The following is a 23,095-nucleotide window of genomic DNA, read 5'->3' on the forward strand; positions in this document are numbered from 1 at the left end:
CAGTTGAGACAAATACTATTCACACGCGCACATTTATATATACAATAATTTAACTGCTTATGTCTGTTTTGATACCTAATCTGCAGTGCAATGCAGAAGGCTAAACTTTGTTTTTATTTTTTTTCTCTCTTTTGAGCAAGTAATTAAAGTGTTGCTAGGAAAATGGTGAACTTGCAGGAAGAAAATAATAGACAAGCTAATAGTGTAGTCTGTTCCATCTCTAGTTTCTCTAACTAGATAGTATTTCAAACTTTACCTGTAGATATATACAGTTAATCCATGCTTCCTGACTGAAGATCAGAAAATAGTAACATAGCCTCAAATTGTTCTGTGTCAGTAAAACAAAAATAATATATTCACATTTGAAACACAAAGTTAGACTCTGTTCATGGAGAATTAACTTTAGCCTCTGTAACATGGTAGCCTTTACCTTGCCATTATGCCACACACTTTCATTTCCCTCTGGATCAACATTATCCGTTTCCAGGGTGAGATAGGCGAGCCGCCGTTTCAACCCCATTTCTTTAATCTCCTTCAGTGCTTGTTTTCCTATAAAGTCTGTTGGCTGAAAAAAAAATCAGATAATGGCTACTCAGGTTTTGGAAAAAGGTTAGGTATGCAAGCATTTACATTTGTCTTCATTTGTTTTTCTATTGCTTGTATGTTCTATGTGAAATACAGATTAAACCAAGTCTTTGACAGACTTTATATCATAGAATCATAGAACACTTAAGGTTGGAAGGGACCTCTAGAGGTCATCTAGTCCAACCCTCCTAGAGTCACCTAGAGCACGTGGCACAGGACTGCGTCCAAGCGGGTTTGGAAGATCTCCAGAGAAGGAGACTCCACAACCTCCCTGGGCAGCCTGTTCCAGTGCTCTGTCACCCTCACTGTTAAGGAATTTTTGCTTAAGTTCCTGTGGAACTTTTGATGCTTCCGTTTCTGGCCGTTTCTTCTAGTTCTATCAGTGGCCACCAGTGAAAGAGGCCAGCACCATCCTCCTCACTGCCTCCCTTGAGGTACCTATAGACACTGATCAGGTCTCCCTCAGTCTTCTCTTCTCCAGGCTGAACAGGCCCAACTCTCTCAGTCTTTCTTCATAGGGCAGATGTTCCAGATCATCCTCGTAGCCCTGTGCTGGACTTTCTCCAGCAGCTCCACATCCCTCTTGTACTGTGGAGCCCAGAACTGGACACAGTACTCCAGATGTGGCCTCACCAGGGCTGAGTAGAGGGGCAGGATCACCTCCCTCGACCTGCTGGAGACGCTCTTCTTAATGCACCCCAGGATCCCACTGGCCTTCTTGGCCACGAGGGCACACTGCTGCCTCATGGTCAACTTGTCGTCCACCATGACACCCAGGTCTTTCTCTGCAGAGCTGCTCTCCACAAGGTCGGTCCCCAGCCTGTACTGGTGTCTGGGGTTATTCCTCCCCAGGTGCAGGACCTTGCACTTGGCCTTGTTGAATTGCATGAGGTTTTTCACCGCCCAGTTGTGCAGTCTGTCCAGGTCCCTCTGGATGGCAGCGCAGCCCTCTGGGGTATCGGCTACTCCTCCCAGTTTCGTGTCATCAGCAAACTTGCTGAGGGAGCACTCTGTGCCTTCATCCAGGTCATTGATGAATAAATTGAACAGGACTGGACCAAGGACTGACCCCTGGGGGACACCACTAACCACAGGTCTCCAACTAGACTCTGCACCGCTGATCACCACTCTCTGGGCTCTGCCATCCAGCCAGTTCCTAATCCACCTCACTGTGCACTCATCTATCCCACACTTCCGGAGCTTGCCCAGGAGGATGTTGTGAGGGACGGTGTCAAAAGCCTTGGGGAAGTCGAGATAGACGACATCCACCGCTCTCCCCTCGTCTATCCAGCCGGTCATTTCATCATAGAAGGCTATCAGGTTAGTCAAGCAAGATTTCCCCTTGGTGAATCCATGCTGACTACTCTTGAGCACCTTCTTGTCCTCCACGTGCCTGGAGACAACGGCCAGTATGAGCCGTTCCATCACTTTTCCAGGGACAGAGGTGAGGCTGACTGGCCTGTAGTTGCCTGGGTCCTCCTTCTTGCCTGTTTTGAAGACTGGTGTGACATTTGATTTCTTCCAGTCTTCCGGCATCTCCCCCATTCTCCAGGATCTTTCAAAGATGATGGAGAGCAGCTTAGCTATGACACCTGCCAGCTCCCACAGCACTCTGGGGTGCATCCCATCAGGGCCCATGGATTTGTGGGTATCAAGTTTCCTTAGGTGCTCTCTGACCCAATCTTCCTCTACCCAGGGCGAGTCTTCCTCTCTCCAGGCTTCTTCTCTTGTCCCTAGGGCCTTTGGCTCTAAAGAGCTGCCCATGGTAAACACCGCAGCAAAGAAGGCATTCAGCAGTTCTGCTTTTTCTGTGGTTTTGGTAACCAGGGTACCCACTCCATTCACCAGTGGACCCACATTTTCCCTGATCTTCCTTTTGCTGTTAATATATTTGAAGAAGTTTTTCTTATTATTTTTAACATCCCTTGCCAGATTGCATTCCAACCGTGCCTTAGCTTTCCTTGTCACATCTGTGCATTCCCTGACTACATTCCTGTATTTCTCCCAGGGGGGAGAAATCCTTTTTTTCCACACCCTGTATACTGCTGCCTTCTGCTTGAGCATTGCCACAAGCTCCCTGCTCATCCACACAGGTCTCCTGCCCCCTCTGCCTCCCTTCCTACACACAGGGATGCCCCGTTGCTGGGCGTGGAGGAAGTGCCGCTTGAAAACCAACCAGCTCTCTTGGGCCCCTCTGCCTTCTAGAGCTCTAGCCCATGGGATTCTACCGAGGAGGTCTCTGAAGAGGCTAAAGTTGGCCCTCCTGAAGTCCATGGTTGCAAGGCTACTTACAGCCCTGCCTCCTCCACCTTGGGTCTTGAACTCTATCAGCTCATGGTCACTGCAGCTGAGGCTACCCTCCACCTTCACACCCCCTACAAGTCCCTCTCTATTTGTTAGTACAAGGTCCAGTAGCCCACCTCTCCTCGTTGGCTCCTCCACAACCTGCGTCAAAAAGTTATCACCAACGCACTGCAGGAACCTCCAGGACTGTTTGTGCCTGGCTGTGTTGTCCTTCCAGTTGATGTCAGGGTAGTTGAAGTCCCCATGAGAACCAGGGCCTGTGACCGTGAGGCAACATCCGACTGACTCTAAAATTTCTCATCAACTTCCTTATCCTGATCAGGTGGCACTGTATGCCACAGTGTCTCCCACACTAGCCTGCCTTTTAACCCTTACTCACAAGCTCTCAACTCGCTCATCCTCCACTCCCAGGTTGAGCTCCATGCATTCCAGTTGCTCTCTCACATAAAAAGCAACTCCACCACCTCTCCTTCCCAGCCTGTCCTTCCTAAAGAGCACACAGCCTTCCATGGCAGCGCTCCAGTCGTGTGAGCTATCCCACCACGTCTCTGTGATTCCAACGAGATCATGACGCTGGGACTGCACACAGATCTCCAGTTCGTCCTGCTTATTCCCAATGCTTCGTGCACTGGTGTACAGGCATTTCAGGGAAGTAATTGAGCCTGCAGGTTTCCCAGGAGGGATGAAAGAGGACCCTATATAATCATATCGTATCCTCACTTCCCCCATATATCTTGATAAGTTCGGTGATTTTTTCAGCACATTAACTTGTCCTGATCTCAGTCCTTTAATATTCATAATTCCAAATGCAGTAGAAATACATATATAGTGAGATATGTATGTTACAGCCATATTTGTCCAGTCAGGGTCATGAGCCAGAAGATTGTGTTTCATTGCAGTTTCTATTAAAAATAAGTAACTCCAACACACGGTCCCAAAGCCCTGGCCTCCCTCAGTGGACACTCATCTTGTTTGATGTGATCAGCCAGTGCAATTGTAATGTGTTACCATTTCACTTTGAAGTCTCTGGGTCAGGATGCACAGCAGTTTGTTCTATATTCTTGTTTTATGAAACATGGTCTTTTGTCCCGCACTGCCTATTTTATGGGACAATGCAACATGCTAGCTGTAGAATACTTCCTTAAAGAGCTATAAGCAGATCTTCACAGTTCAAGAAGCAGACAGCATAAATGTGCGAGAAGTACTAGGGAGACATCTGTAAACCTCAGCAATCACAAAGGGCACTGAAGAAGATATTTACTCTATGCGACAACATGACCTTATAGTTAGCCTAATTCCACTGCGAGATGGAAGACTCAGCTGAGAGATGGGAGCTTATTTTGCCTACTTGTGACTGCGAATTTGATTTGTCTCACACTGCTGTCTCCCAAGCCTTTAATGCAACTCAGCTCGCTTCCTTACTTAGTTACTTGACTAGGAAGAGAGTAATTTGGAAATACGGGCCCTAAAAAGAAGAATTAGTATAAACTTGGTTACTTTAGGACACATGGACTTAGGTCACTGTGAAGCAGGAGCTTAATTCATGTGATGAGTGTTTACAGGAAAAAAAGAAACACCGACAAAATATCAGTAATATTCTTAAATATTATTATATTCTCTAGAGTCATGACACTCAGATGCTAGAAGTAGATTTACATACATTTGTAGTTAGTGGAATTCCAAAGTACTGTAATCCGGGAACTGTTTGTTGTGACTCCTTGTGTGACAACACTGAGTTGTTATTTTGCAGCAAGAGCAATCAGAATTGCAACCAAAACATACTACAGTTGTATTTGGAATAAATTATTATGTAGTTATTTCATCTGTTCCTATTTCTGTAGGTCTTGTTTGGTTTCCTGTATTTCTATGTGCAAGCTCAAAAGAAATTACTGAAGTACTGACGAGTTTCTGAAACTGAAACACTGGAATCTGTAAACTGTTGCAAAAAACAATTTATGAACCAGTTATGGACCATTTCCTCTAAAAAATGAAGTAGACCTACTGAAGATAAGGCAGATATTGCAAATAAAGATCACAGATGGTCCCCTTTGGGAAAAGATGGCATGAAATACAGCCCAGATTAGAAAAAGTAAAGGACTTTAAGGATTAGTTTCAGTATGTAACTGTCAAGAAACTTCAGGAAAAGATAAGCAGAGATCTCAGATGAGACAGTAACTAGCTACTGTGTAGCACCCTGTCACTCACAACGCTAGTAAGTTGCAAAGCAGATTGTTCAATGTTTGTTCTGACAGAAGTCATAAAACCCCCAAATCAGCTTGCTTTAAGTGAGAGAGAAAGGAAATGTATTTTTTTTTCAGATCTTCTCATAAGAATACAGCTACGTGTCAGATAATGAGACATAATCACCCTTTTCACTCAAAGGAAAAAAGGAACTACTGGACAAGCTGCAGCAACAGGGTATTTCAATGGTACCACAAAGATTTCTGCTTGCTTCATCAAAACGTTCACGAGGGTGTTGTGAGCAATCTTCCTTCCCATTACAAGTCTAACATATTTTTCTTAAACTCCCCCAGTGTTTTGTTAATAGAAGACTACAACTATACAATTTGGTTTGTGTTCTGCATATATTAATCATAAAATTTTAATTAGAAGACATTGCTTTTTCACAGAATCACATTTCTATTACACAGAAACACTTATAAAGGCTCCTACAATGAAGAACCAAGACAGTATACTACAGCCCAACACTCAAATCGAAATGTTTTCAGTGACACAGATTGATCCATGGAGTAAACAGCCAAAATGTCTCCTTCCTACATCTGCAAATGTTGCATCTGATATTCAAGGGAGGGGATTGCAGTACCTATAATCAATGTCAACCTGGGCATTGACTTAGGGCATTTCAACTGTCCTCCAAGTGCAGCTCTTCTATGTGTCTTGTCCTAAATTTGCCAATCCAATGCAGAAACTATTGATACAGTCAGACACCTGAAATGGCTGTATAAATGTCTGTGAATTTATATCTGGGTCTCTCAGTAATCAGAGTGGCAACATACAGGAATCTCTCAGAACTAGTTTCTTACAGCACTTTTTTTTCCCTGAGACTATTCAGATCCCTGTAGGTAAATGGATGTAGACAGAGGTAAAAGTTGGCCAGCTATAAAATTGCTGTTTTTCACAGTGATTTTTTTTCCCCAAGACTGTAAGTTATTTTGCATCTCTATATATTCCTCACTTAGAAATGGAAAAACAGTTTCCATAAAGGTTAATGCAGCAATCATAATTGGAGCCTTGAGCACGACCTGGTAACAGATGTGTACTGCTTTAACGGGTCACTTCAAGATTAACTGTGTAGATGACAGTTAACTCTTGCTCATATCCTAATTACTGAAACCTTGAGGTTGACAGCAAAAATAATTTTGACTTCCATTTGTTAATTACCTCTTAGCTGCACATATGGAAACTATTAGAGCAAGCAGGTTGCAAGTTTAAAAATCTATGTATTCCTGGATCATTCCTCACCTATTTATTACAAATATGAAATGAAATTCTTAGATCCATTTGAGGCAAGCTTTAAACTACCTGGATAAACCACTTTATAGTTCTCTTGCTAACTAGAAATGCATTTTAGGGATGACATATGTTGGGGTTGTTCTTTTTTATTTTCAATGGAAATAGCAACCCAATATTCCTGAAGGCTAAAAATATTCTTGTAGCAGAAAAATAACCAAGAGGTAGGCTGAGATTCTCAAGCTCTGCAAAAATATATAAATACACATACACATTTTTACAGTTTCCCCTATCTTGGTCTCTTCCTCTCATTGCAACTCAAACTGATTACTCTTGGCAACATCGCCTTCCTGCTTCAAGAAAATTGGTCAGTATGGGTTTTACCTCCATTTGTTTTTTGCTTGTCACACTAAGTTAAATCTAAGCTAATATCCCATTTAAAACAGTACACTAGAATTCACCAAAAGAACAAAATAACATTTGGAATCAACAGAAGAAAAAACGGACGGAAACATCAAAACAAACAAGCAAACAAATAAAACGACCCCCCCCACACACACATTTTCTTTGTCTTTTTCTTTGCATGGGCAAGAAAGATATGCAAATCTCTCTTAATAATGAAGCACTGTAATTTATTTGGTACACTACGTATGGCTGCTGGCATACGGCCAAATTAAGTACACAAAGCCACCCAGCTGAGGAAGGCAGCACCAAGAGCTGCCACAATCTGCTATGGCCATTGCATTACAACACGCTGAAGACAGCATGTTGTCTTCACACACAATATTTTGAAATAAATAAGTGCTTGTTTTCTCACTCACTCCTCCTCTCTCCCACACTCCAGATCTACTTCACAGAAACCCTCAGGCCCAATGGCACAAGTGAGTGAAACTCTCCTGCTAAGGCTCCTGTATGGAAGGTGCACTCTGCTCTCCTTAGTGGTGCTGGTTCAGGCTTGTGGGGTATTCTTTTCCAGAACTGCATCCATGAGTAATGGAAAAAAATCCTTCTCTAAAAGGATGTACCGTTTTGTGCTTTAATAAACCAGAGCACATTGCTTCTGAGTGCTGTAACACAAACAGCTGGGCTGACAGAACTGAGAGGGGACAGGAGGCAAACAGCTGGAAAGAGGAGGTACTTGCTACAAAAATGGGTGCAGCACAGGCTTAGAGCTGCTCACCTGAGCTTGTCAGTAACAAGTTATGTACAGTTATCCTGGAGGTCAGACCAAGCTCAAGGACTCTCCCTTTGATTTATACATAGCCACCCATTTGCATGAAGCTGTTAAGCACGACATTTACCTTCTAATCATGATAAATGAGAGAGTTAATTAAGTGCTTGTCTAGGTAACAGGTGCAAGAGTGAAAGCCAGAAATCTGATGCCAAAGTCAGAAGGAGACATGGGACCTGGATCCTAAAGGGCATTTCTGGCCAGCTAAATGCAGGCAGGTACTGCGTGTTGCTGGTGGAAATGAGAGAAATACTGAGAAGCAGGCAGGGAAAGGAGCAATGGAAGAGACAACAGAGGCAGCAAACAAAAATTCTCTTGCATACTAAACAAAAATTCTAGTACATATGCAATAATTCTGGCCATAAGAAAGAAGCAATGAGAGATTTTGGCATAATGTATAACCAAGAAAGAGGCTTGCAATAGAGAATGAAAACTATCTCAGTTCTGTAAACAAAGAGAAACAAATAAATACCTGGCTCTGATAACACTATCTTCTCTTAATGGCAACAAATGCCAAGTATTAGCCAACCACTCAGCCCCGAGCCCAGAAGAGCGCAGCAGAACAGACTCTTGAAGGGATTTTCATTCCTTCCCTCATCCTATTTTTAAAGAGGAGCTGTTGCTGCAGAGAGTGCCCAGGAGATGGCACTCTAGCATAAAATAGACTTTAGAAACAGTTAACGCATAGAACTTTATAGTTGTGCACTCTGGATGATTACGGGCACTATTGAATTAACATGGAAAATCATTCTGAAAGATTTCTTCTCTGTTAGTTGTTCAGACTATTATGGAGAATTTCTCTGTAACATGAGGTCTCTTGGGCCTTCTGGACCATTATGCTCCAGAAAACAAACAGGCTATCTTAAGAATACTATATCAGCTACTAATATTCAAACAGGTGAGATGAATGAAAAAGCACGTGCTGTTTTTTTCTGATGACATAAAGAGCTTCTGAAAGGTAGGAAAAAACTTCTTCTCTATGCCATAATAAGCAGTAATAAGTGAACATAATAAGCAGTAATAAGTTTGAAGTGTGGCAAAAAAGGTCTAGGATACAAGACAAAAAGCATTTTTCTAACACAAGGATAGTGAATCCCTAGACTAGATTACCCAAGGGACGATGTCCAGGACTGGTAGGTCATTATAATGTTACACATGACCTTTATACATACAGCAAGGTAAACATAGATATATTCTAGCATAGAATAAGGAGTTGAAGTAAGTTAATATCTGGAGATTGCTTATTATTTCTATAAACACATCTGGAAAAGCAGTTAATTTCAAAGCAGAACTTTAAAAAAGAAAAGACATTCAGGTGTTATATGCTACAGGTCCAACCACTTTAACCAGAGAAAGTTCATATGTGTGGCAGAAATCAAATTATCAAACTGCCATTAAGGGCATTAAGAATCTGGTGGATATTTAGTCACAGCATGCTTATTCAAGAGATTAAAATATTACTGAGGGGAACTATCTAAAAAAAGAACAGTTAGACAAATTTTATAAACCAAAGACCACGGATATTAAAAAAAAAAATCCCACACCTAAAACAAACATCTTTTATAGACATTAGGAAGACAACAAACGCTCTCCAGTAAAAAAATAATACTGCTGCTGTCCCTCCACTTTGGTTAATCACAGTCCACCCTGCTCACAGGAACAGGGTCCTCAACAGCCAGAGGAAAAAGGAACATCAAGCAGAGGGCAGAGAAAACCTAGAACAAGGCTATCTCTTTGGTGTCACTGAAGAAAAGGTATTTGCCACAATAATGATGAAGAAGAAACAGCTTGATTATTGTCTTGTTATAACTGACTAGATCACAAAGAGGCATTTCAACTTAAACTTAAGAGTCCCTCACCAATAAGAGAACGATTAGCCCTTGTGTTCCTGAAGATGACAGATACTCTAAAACCTTTGTAAACTTTGTTTACAAAGTTGATTCGGAATTTACTTTTCTTTATATTTATTTCCCAGCTCTTTGAATGGCCTCTTGAGGAAATTAAAGTACTTTTTGATTGTGCTACTTTCATTGATATTTGGTTGTTCATTCACATTATTTATAAAGCGTTTACATTGTCTATGACATACCACTCAAGATTTAATTATTCTGAAGGGAAGTATTTTTGCTCAATTTGCAGACTCTTTCAGCTGTCTGTTGAGCATTAAGAAGCTCTGCCTTCCAGGTTGCAGCATATATTCTTTCTAAGTCTATAAAGAAACTAGCACCTTCCCTAGCTGGGGGCGCACACTTAAAGGAAGTAATCCTTGCCAGAAATTACAGGCTAAGATGTCAAACAGATTTAACTCGAGCTGAAGAAAACTGCTGCTTACAGTTCATAGTCTGTTTTTTTTTTTCTTTTTCTCAAAACAACAACAATGACAACACTTTAAAACCTTCTTTCGTAATAGAAGCACAGATAAAAACTACATTCTGCTTGTTTTCAGACATGCGATCCACCAAAAAAGCGCGAGGTCCATGCCTTGCCAAATGGACACCAAAACTAAAAGCATGGATTTGTGTAACCACAAACTGTCAAGAAGAAGAGTAAATAAACTCATGTGGTGCTTCATGCTAATGTTTAGACTGCTTCCAGTGTGACTTGGTAGCTCTGCAGTGTCAACGTACAGTTGTAACAGCCCATTTTTCTGAGTCTATAAATAAACAGATTATTTCCTTTTTCACATTAGTTAACTGGCCAGGGCTTTAGGCTGGCATCCTGTATCTACGGTGGCATTTTATTCTTTGCTCATAGGTGCACAGCATACATATCTGGAGCAGAATATCTGCTTCAGAAAGCTGCTCCACCTTTGCATCTTAACCTTGCAGAAAAGTGCGCAGAACAGCACAGAATGAAGTGCTTCAGGCACATTAGCGCCTTCATATATTCTACATTGGCATCTTGGCAAGTAACAGCTTACCCTGCTTATACTAACAAAAAAGAAAATATAAACAGTAATGTTTTTCACTGCATTCTCTTCAATCTATAAAAGCTCTTCAAGAGTAAACAAAACACTCTCCTGTTATATCAGACGATTTCCTCCGCAGGCACAGTTTTCTGTGACTAGGGCAAAATCCCAGCCCAGCCAGGACTCCACTGCACTCCCTGGCTCGCTGGGAGCACCATACCCTCCTGTGAGCTCTGTAGCTGGGCACAAGTGAATTTAGAACTTGTATTTTATGTTAGAGCAAAAATTGATGTCAGCCTGGGATAAAAGTGGGTTTTTATCAGTTCTGCATAGATTGAAGAATTTTGCTGCATATAGATAAGTGCTGCAGATAGAGAGAAAAGGCATCTTTCTGCACTCATTCCTGTTTCTCCCAGAGAACTTGTTCATATTGGTAAAAGCACCATTTCAGGTTTGATATCTGCCCATAATTCTCACCTTCCCAAAGCTTACTATATGTTGCTTATTTGCTTATTGTACATCACCAAGACATGACAAAAAATACCTTGTCAAAGTGAGAATAAATAAGAAGAGAATTTTCCCCTGTACTATATTACATAATTGTAAAGACCAAATGCTTCACAAACAGTATTTTTTCTTCTCACTTTTCCCTTATGTGAAAATGTTGGTGCTTCTTCCATTTTACAGACAAAAATTTGAGGCATAAAGATTAAGTCATAACTATTCCCTAATTTAGGGCACCTAACTCGACATGTCTAGGACTTTTTTTGTTATTGTTATTTTCTAATGTTCCAAACTTCACATTCACCGTGTAGGCAACCGCAGTTTGAGGCTAACTGGCAGCAAGAGATGGCACTAGAGCTGCATGGGTGAAGATTTCACCAGGTTTCACAGAAAGGTTCTCTCTTTGACCAGGAGTTTGGACCCTTGCTCTGGTTTTGTTTTGGACTGGAAAGAGTAATGACAAACTATCTCTATAGCTCTTAGACCATAAACAGAGTTTGTTTTGCTAAAATATTCTAAGAAAATGAAAGTGGTAAAGAAAATAGAAAGGAGGTGGATAGTATGTCTACTCCTAAACTCTGAAATTCACATTAGGCGAGAAATTCTAAGGAGGGCACCTCTTCAGAAATTCTATGAACAAATAAGTATTTTTTTAACCAACATAATCATTTATCTTACATTTGACCCACATCCAAGCTGTCAGTCCACAGTTCTTCCAAACTAATATTTTTTTCAGTAATTTCCATACTAGAGTGGGAGCTAGGGAAAAGGAGATTACAGACAACTTCCTTAATAAGAATAAGCAGATAAAGTGGTTTCACTTTTTTATAATACGAATAGGCCAGTTCAGCTAGTATACACATACTGTAAGTTTTAAAGAGTACATGACCCAAATTTGTCTAGAAAGCTATTTCATTCAAAGAGTTATTTTTAATAAGTTAAATTCCTCATAGTCAACACTAAATTGAATATTTGCAACTTCTTGATCTAATGCACAATTTTGTCAGCAAGAATTATAGAAAAGTATGAAACTTTTTTTTCAGTAAACTTGTACTTAATAGAGCAATTACTATTGTATCCAGCGCAGAAAGACGTCCTCATTTGCAAATACCCATTTTACTCATAACAACATTCTTCCTTCCAAACACAGAAATAAACTTGCAGGTAACAAAATGCTTTGAAAACAATGTATACATACTTATAAACATAAACTTACCTTATTTAGCTTTATAAAATATTCCAGCCCAGCTTCCAATGGATTAGTGTCACAGTTCATCTGAGAAAAAAAGAAATACTAAATCCACATATGAAGGATTACCATAGCTTTTTTTCTTTTTTGCTGTGCACCCTTCTACTTATTCTTGATTGAATGTCTCTGTGCTCTATTTGTGTAACTTCCATTTGAACAAACTGTGAGCTGTCTACACGCGATTTTCAGCAGAGCACCTACTATTATTCTTAATATGAAGTGTAGATATACAAATCAGGCATCTAATTTTCTGGATGCAAAATAAATACAAATTTCAGTTAGAAACAAGACTTTTTGTCAAAGCAGTGTCAAGCCTGCAAAAGCTCAAATAAACGAGGTACACATATTAATTGCAATGCAACAGAATGCCTTGGCTGACAGGGAAATAAATATACAGTGCCAATTATACTTACCACCTGCTATTACCACCCCCTTGGGTAGTAGGGGGAGTGGTTTGTCAGGCAGCATATAGAGTTAAAATGAAAATAATTATCAGTAGACAAAGGATCTTTCCTTTCCAGAGAGTTGGGAAAAAATCAGGGAAGCAGAAATTATCCTGATTTTCCTTTCCTGAAGTTTTTTAGGCCACTTAAATAGTTCCTTATTGCAAACGAGCAAATACAGCAGACACAAGTTAATGAGAAATGAAAAATTCAAAATATGTTATGAAGCAAGAATAATTGGCCACCCATAACACGGTCATTACAGAAATAAAGCATTTTCAGAAACTACTAGCCAAAGCTTTGATTTCAAAATGCTGGAACTCAGGAAGTCCTCAAATTTTGATTATAATCAAGATGAAAATGTATCAGTGAATCAAAATAAATGCCTCTGTCACAATTGCCTCAAATATATTAGCTATTTTTATCCAGAAAACGTACTGTTCCCAGTTATAGTGGTTTTCCCTGCTCCAAATAAATTTTATTTTCATGCCAGAACTGGAACAAATATTATCTGTGTCAGCTCTGGCTGAAATAATCATATTTTTAATCATTTTTATAATCATAAAGAAAATAAACAGAAGGAGTTATAAAAATATTATATTTCCTGACCTCTGCCCCCCAGGCTCGGAAACCCTTTTCCAACCTTAAAGCATTCAGAGCATATGTTCCAAAGTTGTCAATCTGCTCTTTCTGCCCAACTTCCATGATAGCGCTATAAAGAGTCAAAGAATCTTCCTTTCTGTGATAGAGCTCCCAGCCCAGCTCACCTGTTATACAAACAAGTTTAATACATTAATCAACTCAAGACTGAAATAATCCTAATTAATATAGTTCTATCACAGGTACAACGTAAAGACTTAGTGATTACCAAATTACCTGCAAGCACCACTAGAAGATATATATTAAACAGTCATACAACTATTAAAACTGTTACCTGAAATAAGGGGAAAATAAAGAATAATTGATAAGAAAAAGACATGCAATGAAGTCACAGTGAGAGATGAAGCTTAAGGGAATCAAAAACAGATGACAAATTGGCAAGAGAACAGCAAACATAACTGGCTATGTAAATAAGGATAAAGGCAGTATTTTATTATATTCAGTATAATGGAAAGGAAATTTGAATTACAACAACTTTGCTTGCTTCAAATTGCACTTAATTTAGTCCACTACAGTAGAAATGAACACAGAAATAAATAAAAATGAAATAACAGAGAAAAAAAGTAAATTCTTGGCACTTCAGTGTTACATTTTCAAGGATTTGACAAACACTATTATACGATAATCCAAAAACAATTCTTGACATTGGTTTTGCAGCAAATACCACAGAGGTTATCAGAACTGGCCTTTTGTTCTGCAAAATAAATATTTACATGGTAGAGTATTCTAGAGAAAAAGATCTTGGAAAACACAGTGCAGACTCTGACCAGATCACATCTGAAAATCAGTATACTGGGTTTTCTCACACATTTATATATAAAATGTGACAAACCTATTGCTTATGAAGACACAATAAGATTTATTTCTCAACATAATTTTAGTTTCATTTATTTATTTATTTATTTATTAACTAGTTTCCTTAAGAGTCTTACCTGTGTAGGATATCCTAATAGCAGTAACAGCAATACCTGCAAGTTTCAAATGTCTGGCCTGCAGAAATTTAAATGAACTGTCACTCAGATCTTCAGTTGTCAACTTCTGGAGAACGTGCCGTGCATAGGGACCCGCTATGCCAAGTACTCCCATCTCATCTGTCATGTTTTCTATATGAACTTTGTAATCACCTCTGACCACCTCTTCTTCTATCCATCTGCATGTAAAAGACAATAGTGATTTTTGCATGAAAAGTTACTGATTTAGATAAACATTGGAAAAGAAGAATTTTTTTAGCATTAATCTTCCTAGCAATTCCCAGCCCCAGCACCTTTTCAAAACCAATAAAAGTACATTAAATAATCACATGCATCACTGATGTAAAATAGCATTTTCTGTTGAGAAAACTAGTACCATAACACAGGCATCTGGGATACAGCAAGGAAAGGAAGGAATTTAAACGGGTAAAATGGGATTTTCGAGATGAGAGAAAGAAATGAGGTCATAGGACTTGAATACAGACCTGCTTTTGTATCCATTAATAAAGTCAGCACATAAACATAATAAACATCAGAAATCTCAATATAAATTTCTGTGTTAGCATAATTCTGTGTTAACATGAATGTATAGCTGGGTTTACTCCTTCCTTGTACAGTATTTTAAGTGTTGGCAGGAAGTTTGGTTTTGAGTCTTGATTTGGTCAAAAGCATCAGCTAGGTATTGTTTTTCAGGAAGCTCTCAAAATAAATGAAAGGGTAAATTTTAAATCTTATGAAATACTGATTTATTATACAATATTAAGAGATCTAAGGCACAGGAGAAAACCGAATAGAGCTGCTGAAATTCTTTACAAGTAGATGCATTCAGCCTGGTTTTGCCTTTTCTCCTTGCATTTGATGCTTTAATCTTCTACTGGTTCCCATGAGACAGCTTATAGAACAGCACATTATTCACCATGTGTTGGGGTAGCAAATCTCAGTCTTTTATGTCTTGCTTAATTTTAAGGACTGGTTTGTCAGCAAATCACACATTTTATTCTCCAGTATGGAAAATCTTTTTTCAGTATGGTTGTACAATCACTAATAGGACCAGAAATTTCACTTACAATGCACAGTCTTACAAAAAAAAAATAATGCAGTCATCCTGCAAGTGTTTCTATCTCTTTCTATCTCCTTCCTTTCTTTCATTTCACTTTGTGATCCCAGAGCTCAAAAGCCCAGAAAGCACTTTCACAGTATTAGGAAGACTGCACTACCCATCTTTACTGGCTAAGTCAGTGCCTCAGTGGTAATTGTTGTTTAATGCCAATCTTTTTTGTGTAAGAGAAAACACTGGAAAGGAACAACTCTGGTCTGTGTTACCATACAGTGCCAAACACAAGTCACAACAAAACAAGAACTACTTATATTAGTAGGTTACATAACTATCAGTAAATTGTCCATCTTTTCTTTTTACACCAAAGGCATTCCAATATACAACTACTCTACTTCAGGAGTCACTTCAGTTAAGTTTACATACAAAGAATTCACTTAAACATGGTGAAATTTCTCTTTGAAATTAATTAAGAATTTGGCTCCTTTGACAAGCGACTTTACCACATATATTATCTCTATATATTATCTATACTATCACGGCTGTACAGCATTGTGTTCTTACTGCATCAAAATTAAACTTACCTCAGATCATGGAGTTCTGACCCAGAGCCAGTCACAAGCATAAATTCCCCTGGATCCAGTTGAGAGACTGTTAGTTCAGCGTATACTTTTCCTGTTGGTGTTAACATATGACTTATATTTGTAGAACCAACCTATAGAATAGAATTCAGAATTATCACATGTGCAAAGTAAAATCTTTCAATTCTTAAATATTTGAAAATATATGGAAATATGATTTTGTACTTAAGTCTTCAACTACCTTACTTTACTTGAAAGATTTTTTTTTCTATATTTGTTCTGCTGTGCCACAGTAGGATAGGACAGATACCCAACTGGCCAGCCTTAAACTTTACAGTGGAAATTTCAATTTTTCTTCCTAGAAAAAATTATTTTTGAAATTACATGAATCAAGACTTCTGTAACTTATTAATTGTCTATTATAGGAGGCTTTCTTAATCCACAGTTGACTAAGAAAGCACTTTCAAAGTGAACGAATCCAATTACTTTTAGTTTAATAACCATCAGAATACAAAATTGCTTCTGTTATTGACATAAATATTCTTATTGAATCAAGTGAATAAAGCTTTCAGATCCCCAAAGAATAACATACTTTGTTCTAAATAAAACCCTATTACTTTAAAGAAAGAAATAGTGAACTGCTTGATGACTTTGTGGCCTTGTGTAATGACTCTCAACCTCTGCTTATGTGAGTCAGGATTCTGTGTAGGAATGTAAGCACTTGAGGTAAAATTTCCAACAAGAGTTACTCAGCTGTGCTCATAAAATGTATGTTTGCTCATCATCCATACAAGTCAGAGTGTGAACGAGCCATAGCTGCTGTGCTTATCTGCTTCCAGAAGCAGAATTTAATCTGTTATGTTTCATCCTGTTTACATGAGAATCTTGCCAATCTCCTCGTCAGTGCCAGACTTCAAACAATGAATGGAAGAAGTAAAAATACTGCGGACATTAAAATTTGTACGGTCATATTATATTAACATAAATGCTAGTATATTACAGATACATAGTTAAATGATCAGGTTCTGATGCCAGCTGCACCCTACCTGGTTGTGATACAAGTGTATCTTCATGGAATTATTTTATGATGCAGACATAAAAGATAACAAAATCAGACTTTGGGTGTCTAAATAATCAACTGTTATGAATGACGAATTTTCTTAAGAGGGCTCATAAACCGCTCATTCTGTTTTGCTGCCTGTCTTTTTTTCTTCCCCTTAGCAACACTGGTTAAAATTCATAGAAAAAATGTGCCTTTTTTCTCATAATTTCTTACTTAATATTGCTTCCTCCCCCCATACACATCTATAGCAAATGTTATCCATGCCAGTGGCTGACATAGCTACCCCACCTCTACCCCAGGTTACAGAGAAGACAAGTAGGAAATTTTTAATCTACCTTGCTATCATAGATTTAATACAAAGAACAAAATGTAACACAGTAACTCAGTTTGGTCTTTTTCCTAAGGCTCCAGGACATCCATCCTGTGCACAGCACTTGCATTCGTTTTGGCCTGACCTCAGAGCCAATAGTAGTGTAGCAGATGCAGCAGATGATTATAGTCTCAATCTACTTCCTCTGCTTCCTCCCTCTAGTGGTTGGAGCAGCTGAAAATGTCAACTACAGCAAAAATGCAGTGAAATTCTGGGCTGAAACAAGCAAACCCCAGGGCAGCAGCACTGGAGAAATGAATAACGTGCTGACTGGAGGTGCATCTCTGACAGTACAGACATGGGTGAGAGTAGAAAGCAGGTAGATACAGGGAGGCATGGAGCACTACCATGAACAAGAAAGCTGGGGTGGGTAGTCACTGTGTGCTTTTCCTGAGAATGGCATCTGATTCAGGAGAGCTGTGAGCAGAATCACAGTTGTGGAGAAAGGATGGGTGAGAGTTTGGAAGCTGAGCAGCCTAAATATTTACAGTTCTGCTTGCTTCAGGCATAAAACTCTGCAACAGGGCTGGTATGAGAGGCATTGAAAATAAGCAGGGGTCACATTTAGAAAAACGATTCCCTTGTGCATGCTGAAAGATTACATCAAGCTGCTACAGTCAGGCAAGGGCACAGTCCACTGTTCTCCCCTGCTGCCTGAAGCTGCCACACAATTTTAGACAGGCAGCCCAAACACTTCTAGTGCCACTGTAAAAAAAAAAATAAATAACAGGTGAGATTCCCTTGGTCTTCTTCAGATAAAGATTTTTGCAAGGGCTGGAGCTGCTCTAATGTGTAAACTCAACTGTTCATGCTCCTAATTAAGTAGAATATATCTTCTAACACAAGAATTTCTCCAAGGGAACTGGAGTGTTTGACATCTGAAAGGTATTATAATAATATAATAATCTATTTCCATTTCTGAAATAGATTTAATTTGTCTAAATCCTGTATTAAAACAGTTATCACTGTCCCATTTACCTTTGGAACAACATTTGCAAATAGATGATCCAACAGTTTAACAGAATCAGAGCCTTTTACTTTAAACTTGCCAAATGGTGACAGGTCAATCACACCGACTTTCTCCATAACCTGTTTATACTCACGACCCACAGGGTCAAACCAGTTTGTGCGCCGAAAACTGGGTCTGAAACAGAGCATTTATACATGTAAAACACAATTTGGCCATTTTGTGCTCTTTTCAGCAAACTATACTCTTCAGATTTGGCAAAATCATTCAAAACAGATGGGATTTCCTAGCTGTAGTTTACCCAATATTTTCCTCAGTCACAGATTAATTCTTAAAGCCTTTAACAACAGAGTAAGATATTAGTTGACATTTTATCATCCATTTTGGACAATAAGCTGTGAATTGCTCAAATGCTAGAAGAACGAGTAGTTTTTCATTATGTAATCACAGCATGCTTTGTTGCTGAATCATTTATTTGAGTTTAAGGGATCAAAGCTCTACTTTATGAACACCACGAAGTGTCTCCTCTTTCCTCTGTGAGTCTCTTTTAGCTTAGAACTCCATCTCCAGTATCTGCTACACACTCCCTGACGCAAGCAGGTGACTAGGTAGGCAGACATAGAGAAAAAGCAAAGGAGGAATGGGAGGAATGGACTAGATGATCTCGAAAGGTCCCTTCCAACCTCAGCCATTCTGTGATTCCATGAAATATGTGCTGCTGATCAAACATGTAGCAAATAAGAAATCATCAGTTATAAAGAACAGATTATTCTCCAGTCCCTCTTCTCTGCTCACTGATACCCCATATACACAACAGTAACAGGGTACCTCAATGGCTGCCTTAGACTGCCTACACTATTACAGAAAAATGAATTCTAAAATACAAAAAATAAATCTGCTTAAAATCAATAATGGAATAGCTGAAACAAATGATAAACATACGCTTCCCCTTAAGTTTAAATCTGCTGGCCCTTATTGTCATTACATTTTACCAGGAAAAAAAAAAAAAAGACACAATCTTTCATTTACTTGTATCCAGTCTCATCTCCAGGTTTGTAGAACCAATGAGGTTGTTCCCATCCTGCATGAAAGCCCATTGAACATTTTGACTTCAGTAAATCATAAAGCCCACTGATTCTTTCTGTTGGTCTTCCAGCAAATCTTTCTTCTTTAGGATAACCAACTAGAAAAATAATATATTTTTTTTAAAAGATGGTATACTGTCCGTCACCAAGAAAGAATGTATTTTATATATATATATATATACACATAAACATGAATGTCTAGAATCAGCCCTAGTTGAAACTCATTGTCAGGATATAAATATACTTCAGAAATGATCTTCTTACTGATGTTATTAAATCCGTAAGATTCTCTTGCTTTGGCTGCTGTGTATTCTGTAGTAGTCCACTTTCCATAGCGATTTGGATCTAATTCTATTAAGTCAAATGGAGGCTCCCCATCAAGGATCCAGTCACTGAGGTACTTCCCTATGCCACCAGCATGTATAATGCCGTATCTTAAAAACAGAAAAAGATCTCAATATTAGCATTTATTACTAACGCAGCCTGTACAATACTTTCATTTTTTCATTCATTTTTTGTTTGTTTTATCTTTTTTTCCCCAAATATTGCTTCACTGACAGTTGATTCAATTACCACTTTCCCAGTGTCAAAACACTTTTGCGAATGTGTTGGTAATTCTGGTGCATAAGGTTATAGGAAAGTGTTTTTTTTCTGTAAATCAGAAGTTTGAGAGCTTTCTTCGGGGTAGATTGTTGAGAACTTCTACCATCTCTGGAAAGACTATTAAATTCTGAACTTCAGAGAAAAAAATACTTTTTAGGAATAGGACACCTTTTCTTTTTCAATCCTGAGATTTGAAAAACAGAGATATTCTAGCAGTTATAATGAGTATTTATATTGATGAGAGTAACAACAAAATAAGGAACCACCCTAGCAAGACAATTTTAAAGAATGAAAGGCCTCAAACTTGAAATACCAGGAGTACTTTTTATACCACTCCACAGAAAATAAGGAAAGGTGGAGGAATAGGGGACCAGAACAAGGAAACTTTTTTGCACTGGTGTCAGAAGTAAAGCAGAGTTGCCTTTTCTCGCCTGGAATACCTTCTCTGTCTTCCACTACAATTATTGGGAGGGCTGCTTCCATTACATTTATACTAACAAAATACGCACATAGGAGTTCTCTGCTGGCAATCTATAGCAACAACCTGTCCTATTTCTACCTAATGAGTGTGTAAAGGATCAGACTGTAGAGATTTCCTGTATTAAAGGAACAATATCAGTCATAAAGGCAGGCATTCCAAAGTCAGGAAATGACAGATTTAAGGTTCTTTTATGTGAGCCACTTTGTAAGTAAGCATCTTAATTCAAACTTTCAAAATGCTTGCTGTCTGCATTTTCATAGGGGAAAGGCCATTTGTTAGACATACTCCAGCCAGGTCCCTGAACCGGACAACTGGGAGACAAAGTTCTTTGGCCTATTGCAATATGAGTGTGTCACTACTCTGTCTAGATATGGCCAAACAGTGCTGTGCAATGCCAAACTACAGGCATCTCAGACTGGACTGTGGAACTGAATGGTGTGATGACAATTAGTTGTTAATAATGATGTAAAACATTTGATTTTAGTATCTCTGCGAATTAAAAATTTCTGTAAATATCTCTGTGCCTAAAAAGGTACAAAGCATTGTTCCATTTAAAGGGCATGTCAAAATAAATTTGCTACTTGTGAAATGTTCCGATGAGTGTGATAGAAAAATCCTTGATGAAACACTAACTCAGTCCTGAAATTAAACTCCGATTAGAATGCAGTAATTAAATCAGAGACTTACACTGAATAGTGAAGCTACAACAAATCTGAATTGCTGCCATCAGCTTTGCGTTCTGAATTCTATGCCTTGAATTAAACAGGCAAAGATCTTATGGAATGAGTAGAATGTAGTTATTTAATACTAATGCATATTCATAAGGAATTCAAATTACACAGGCAATTTAGTTCTGGTACTTCCTAACTTCAGAATGCTTGATTTCATGATCTTTAAGGGATTACTGTCATACAGTGGTTTTTTATCTGTAATTTTTCATTTTCTAAAAGTAAAACACACACACAAAAACTGTTGGACACACGAAGTCATTCTGCCAAACACACTCCTGTTCAGCAGAAATCTTCAGATTCTCAGTGCAAGTGTGTATCACTGCAATTGATGCACTAAAGACTAGCGCTTGTGGTGAGCCACCGTGCAAGTCACTGATGTTAGGCAGTTCATGAGCCTAAATGCTGTGAGCATGAACCCTTTGCTTCCAGGCACAGCTCCAGAAGCAAGTATAGCCAGCTCATGTCTCCCAGCGCCATTTGCTGAAGCCCGAGGCAGAGACGGCCGTGTGACTGTGGCCAGCGACAGACAAGGCGACAGGGAAGGGTTCTGCTTGGGCTGAAGGACGTTGAGTCAAGCAGGGTAAGCCCAGGGCAAGGGAGCCTCCCAGGCAGCTCTGTGGTATGGATACAGTCCTACACCTGGCTCCATATTTTTTTTCTCCACAGTCCACCTTTCGTGTTGTCCCTTCCCTATTCTTATTCTTATTCTTATTCTTATTCTTATTCTTATTCTTATTCTTATTCTTATTCTTATTCTTATTCTTATTTCACACCTACTTTCCACTCCTGAGGGTTCTCATTCCATCCCTCTTTCGTAAGCAATCAGAGTCCCCACCCTGCTTGGTCTCTTTTCTAGTGTCTCTCTCCCAGGTTCAGCCATTTTCTATCTCATTGCAGCAAGAAAAATTCTCCACAATCTCTGGCTGCAGAATACCACTGTAGGCAGAATTCAAAAATTTTAGTGCAAGGTTTAGTGAGTCTATATCAAGTATCTATGATCTGAAAGTTTTTAAAAGTTTGCGTATTAGCTTCAAGTATAGATTTTGTGAAGAATGGCAAATAGGCATATCTGCTGGAGAAAAGATATTTCTGGCAAATGTCAGGTTCCTTCTCAGACAACCTCAGAACTTTTCAAGTGAAAGATTATGCCCAAAATACCTAAAGCTCACAGAACAGCATACTTTCCAATAATCTTGTTCTGTGGAATGGTTATTTGACTTAAAATTTTCTGAAGAAAATTCTAGCCAACTCAACATTTTGAAAGCTATAGGCAACTGAAAACAGTCTTAAATGGGAAGCATTGAGCAACCTTAATAATAAACAGTGCTACAAAACCCTGCTAATGATACTTATTAACTTCTTTGCACATTACACTACCTAACTGCTGCTAATTTTAGATGATAAAAATCCTCTGAACTAACAGCACTAAGCCCTCTGTCACAATGTCCCTGCTAGCTGCCTGGAAGATAAGGATTGCTAATGCACACAGAAAGTTACAACACTGGTCACAACGCTGCAGTGACCCAGAGGCACGGAACAGGGAGTCAAAAGTCCCTGAAAAGCAGACAGGACAATTCAATAACAGACTGTCTTCTAGACAACATAACTGCAACCTTGATCTAAGTTTCTAGAGATTACTTAGATTCCTGAAATAAGATATTTTATGAAAAGTAAATGCATATTTATTTGTTATTTGTATACAGAAAAAAAGTTCGTATACGGAACTTTTCTTCCATCAAGGCCAACGATGGAAGAAAAGCCCCAAAGAGTGGCAGCATAATTAACAAACCAAATCCATCTCTCCGGAGAACTAGGATTAGTAAACCACTTCTGT

The 23,095-nt window shown here is 38.9% G+C and overlaps 1 protein-coding gene across 1 annotated transcript in view; it reads right to left on the reverse strand.

The window, feature by feature from the left end:
• The window catches only part of DMGDH (dimethylglycine dehydrogenase), a 41,468-nt gene that overhangs the window by 486 nt on the left and 17,887 nt on the right, over nucleotides 1–23,095 (reverse strand). The window contains exons 8-15 of the mRNA XM_088519618.1: nucleotides 19,711–19,880; nucleotides 19,391–19,544; nucleotides 18,373–18,538; nucleotides 15,965–16,095; nucleotides 14,288–14,505; nucleotides 13,305–13,462; nucleotides 12,220–12,279; nucleotides 431–565 (exon numbers count right to left, since the gene is read on the reverse strand). Of these exons, the coding sequence (XP_088375744.1) occupies nucleotides 431–565; nucleotides 12,220–12,279; nucleotides 13,305–13,462; nucleotides 14,288–14,505; nucleotides 15,965–16,095; nucleotides 18,373–18,538; nucleotides 19,391–19,544; nucleotides 19,711–19,880 (1,192 nt within the window). The remainder of the gene's footprint in view (nucleotides 1–430; nucleotides 566–12,219; nucleotides 12,280–13,304; nucleotides 13,463–14,287; nucleotides 14,506–15,964; nucleotides 16,096–18,372; nucleotides 18,539–19,390; nucleotides 19,545–19,710; nucleotides 19,881–23,095) is intronic.

The sequence above is a fragment of the Tinamus guttatus genome, unplaced genomic scaffold, assembly GCF_059628265.1.
Source record: "Tinamus guttatus ecotype Peru unplaced genomic scaffold, ASM5962826v1 Tinamus_guttatus_pri_ptg000064l, whole genome shotgun sequence".
Taxonomy (NCBI): Eukaryota; Metazoa; Chordata; class Aves; order Tinamiformes; family Tinamidae; genus Tinamus; species Tinamus guttatus.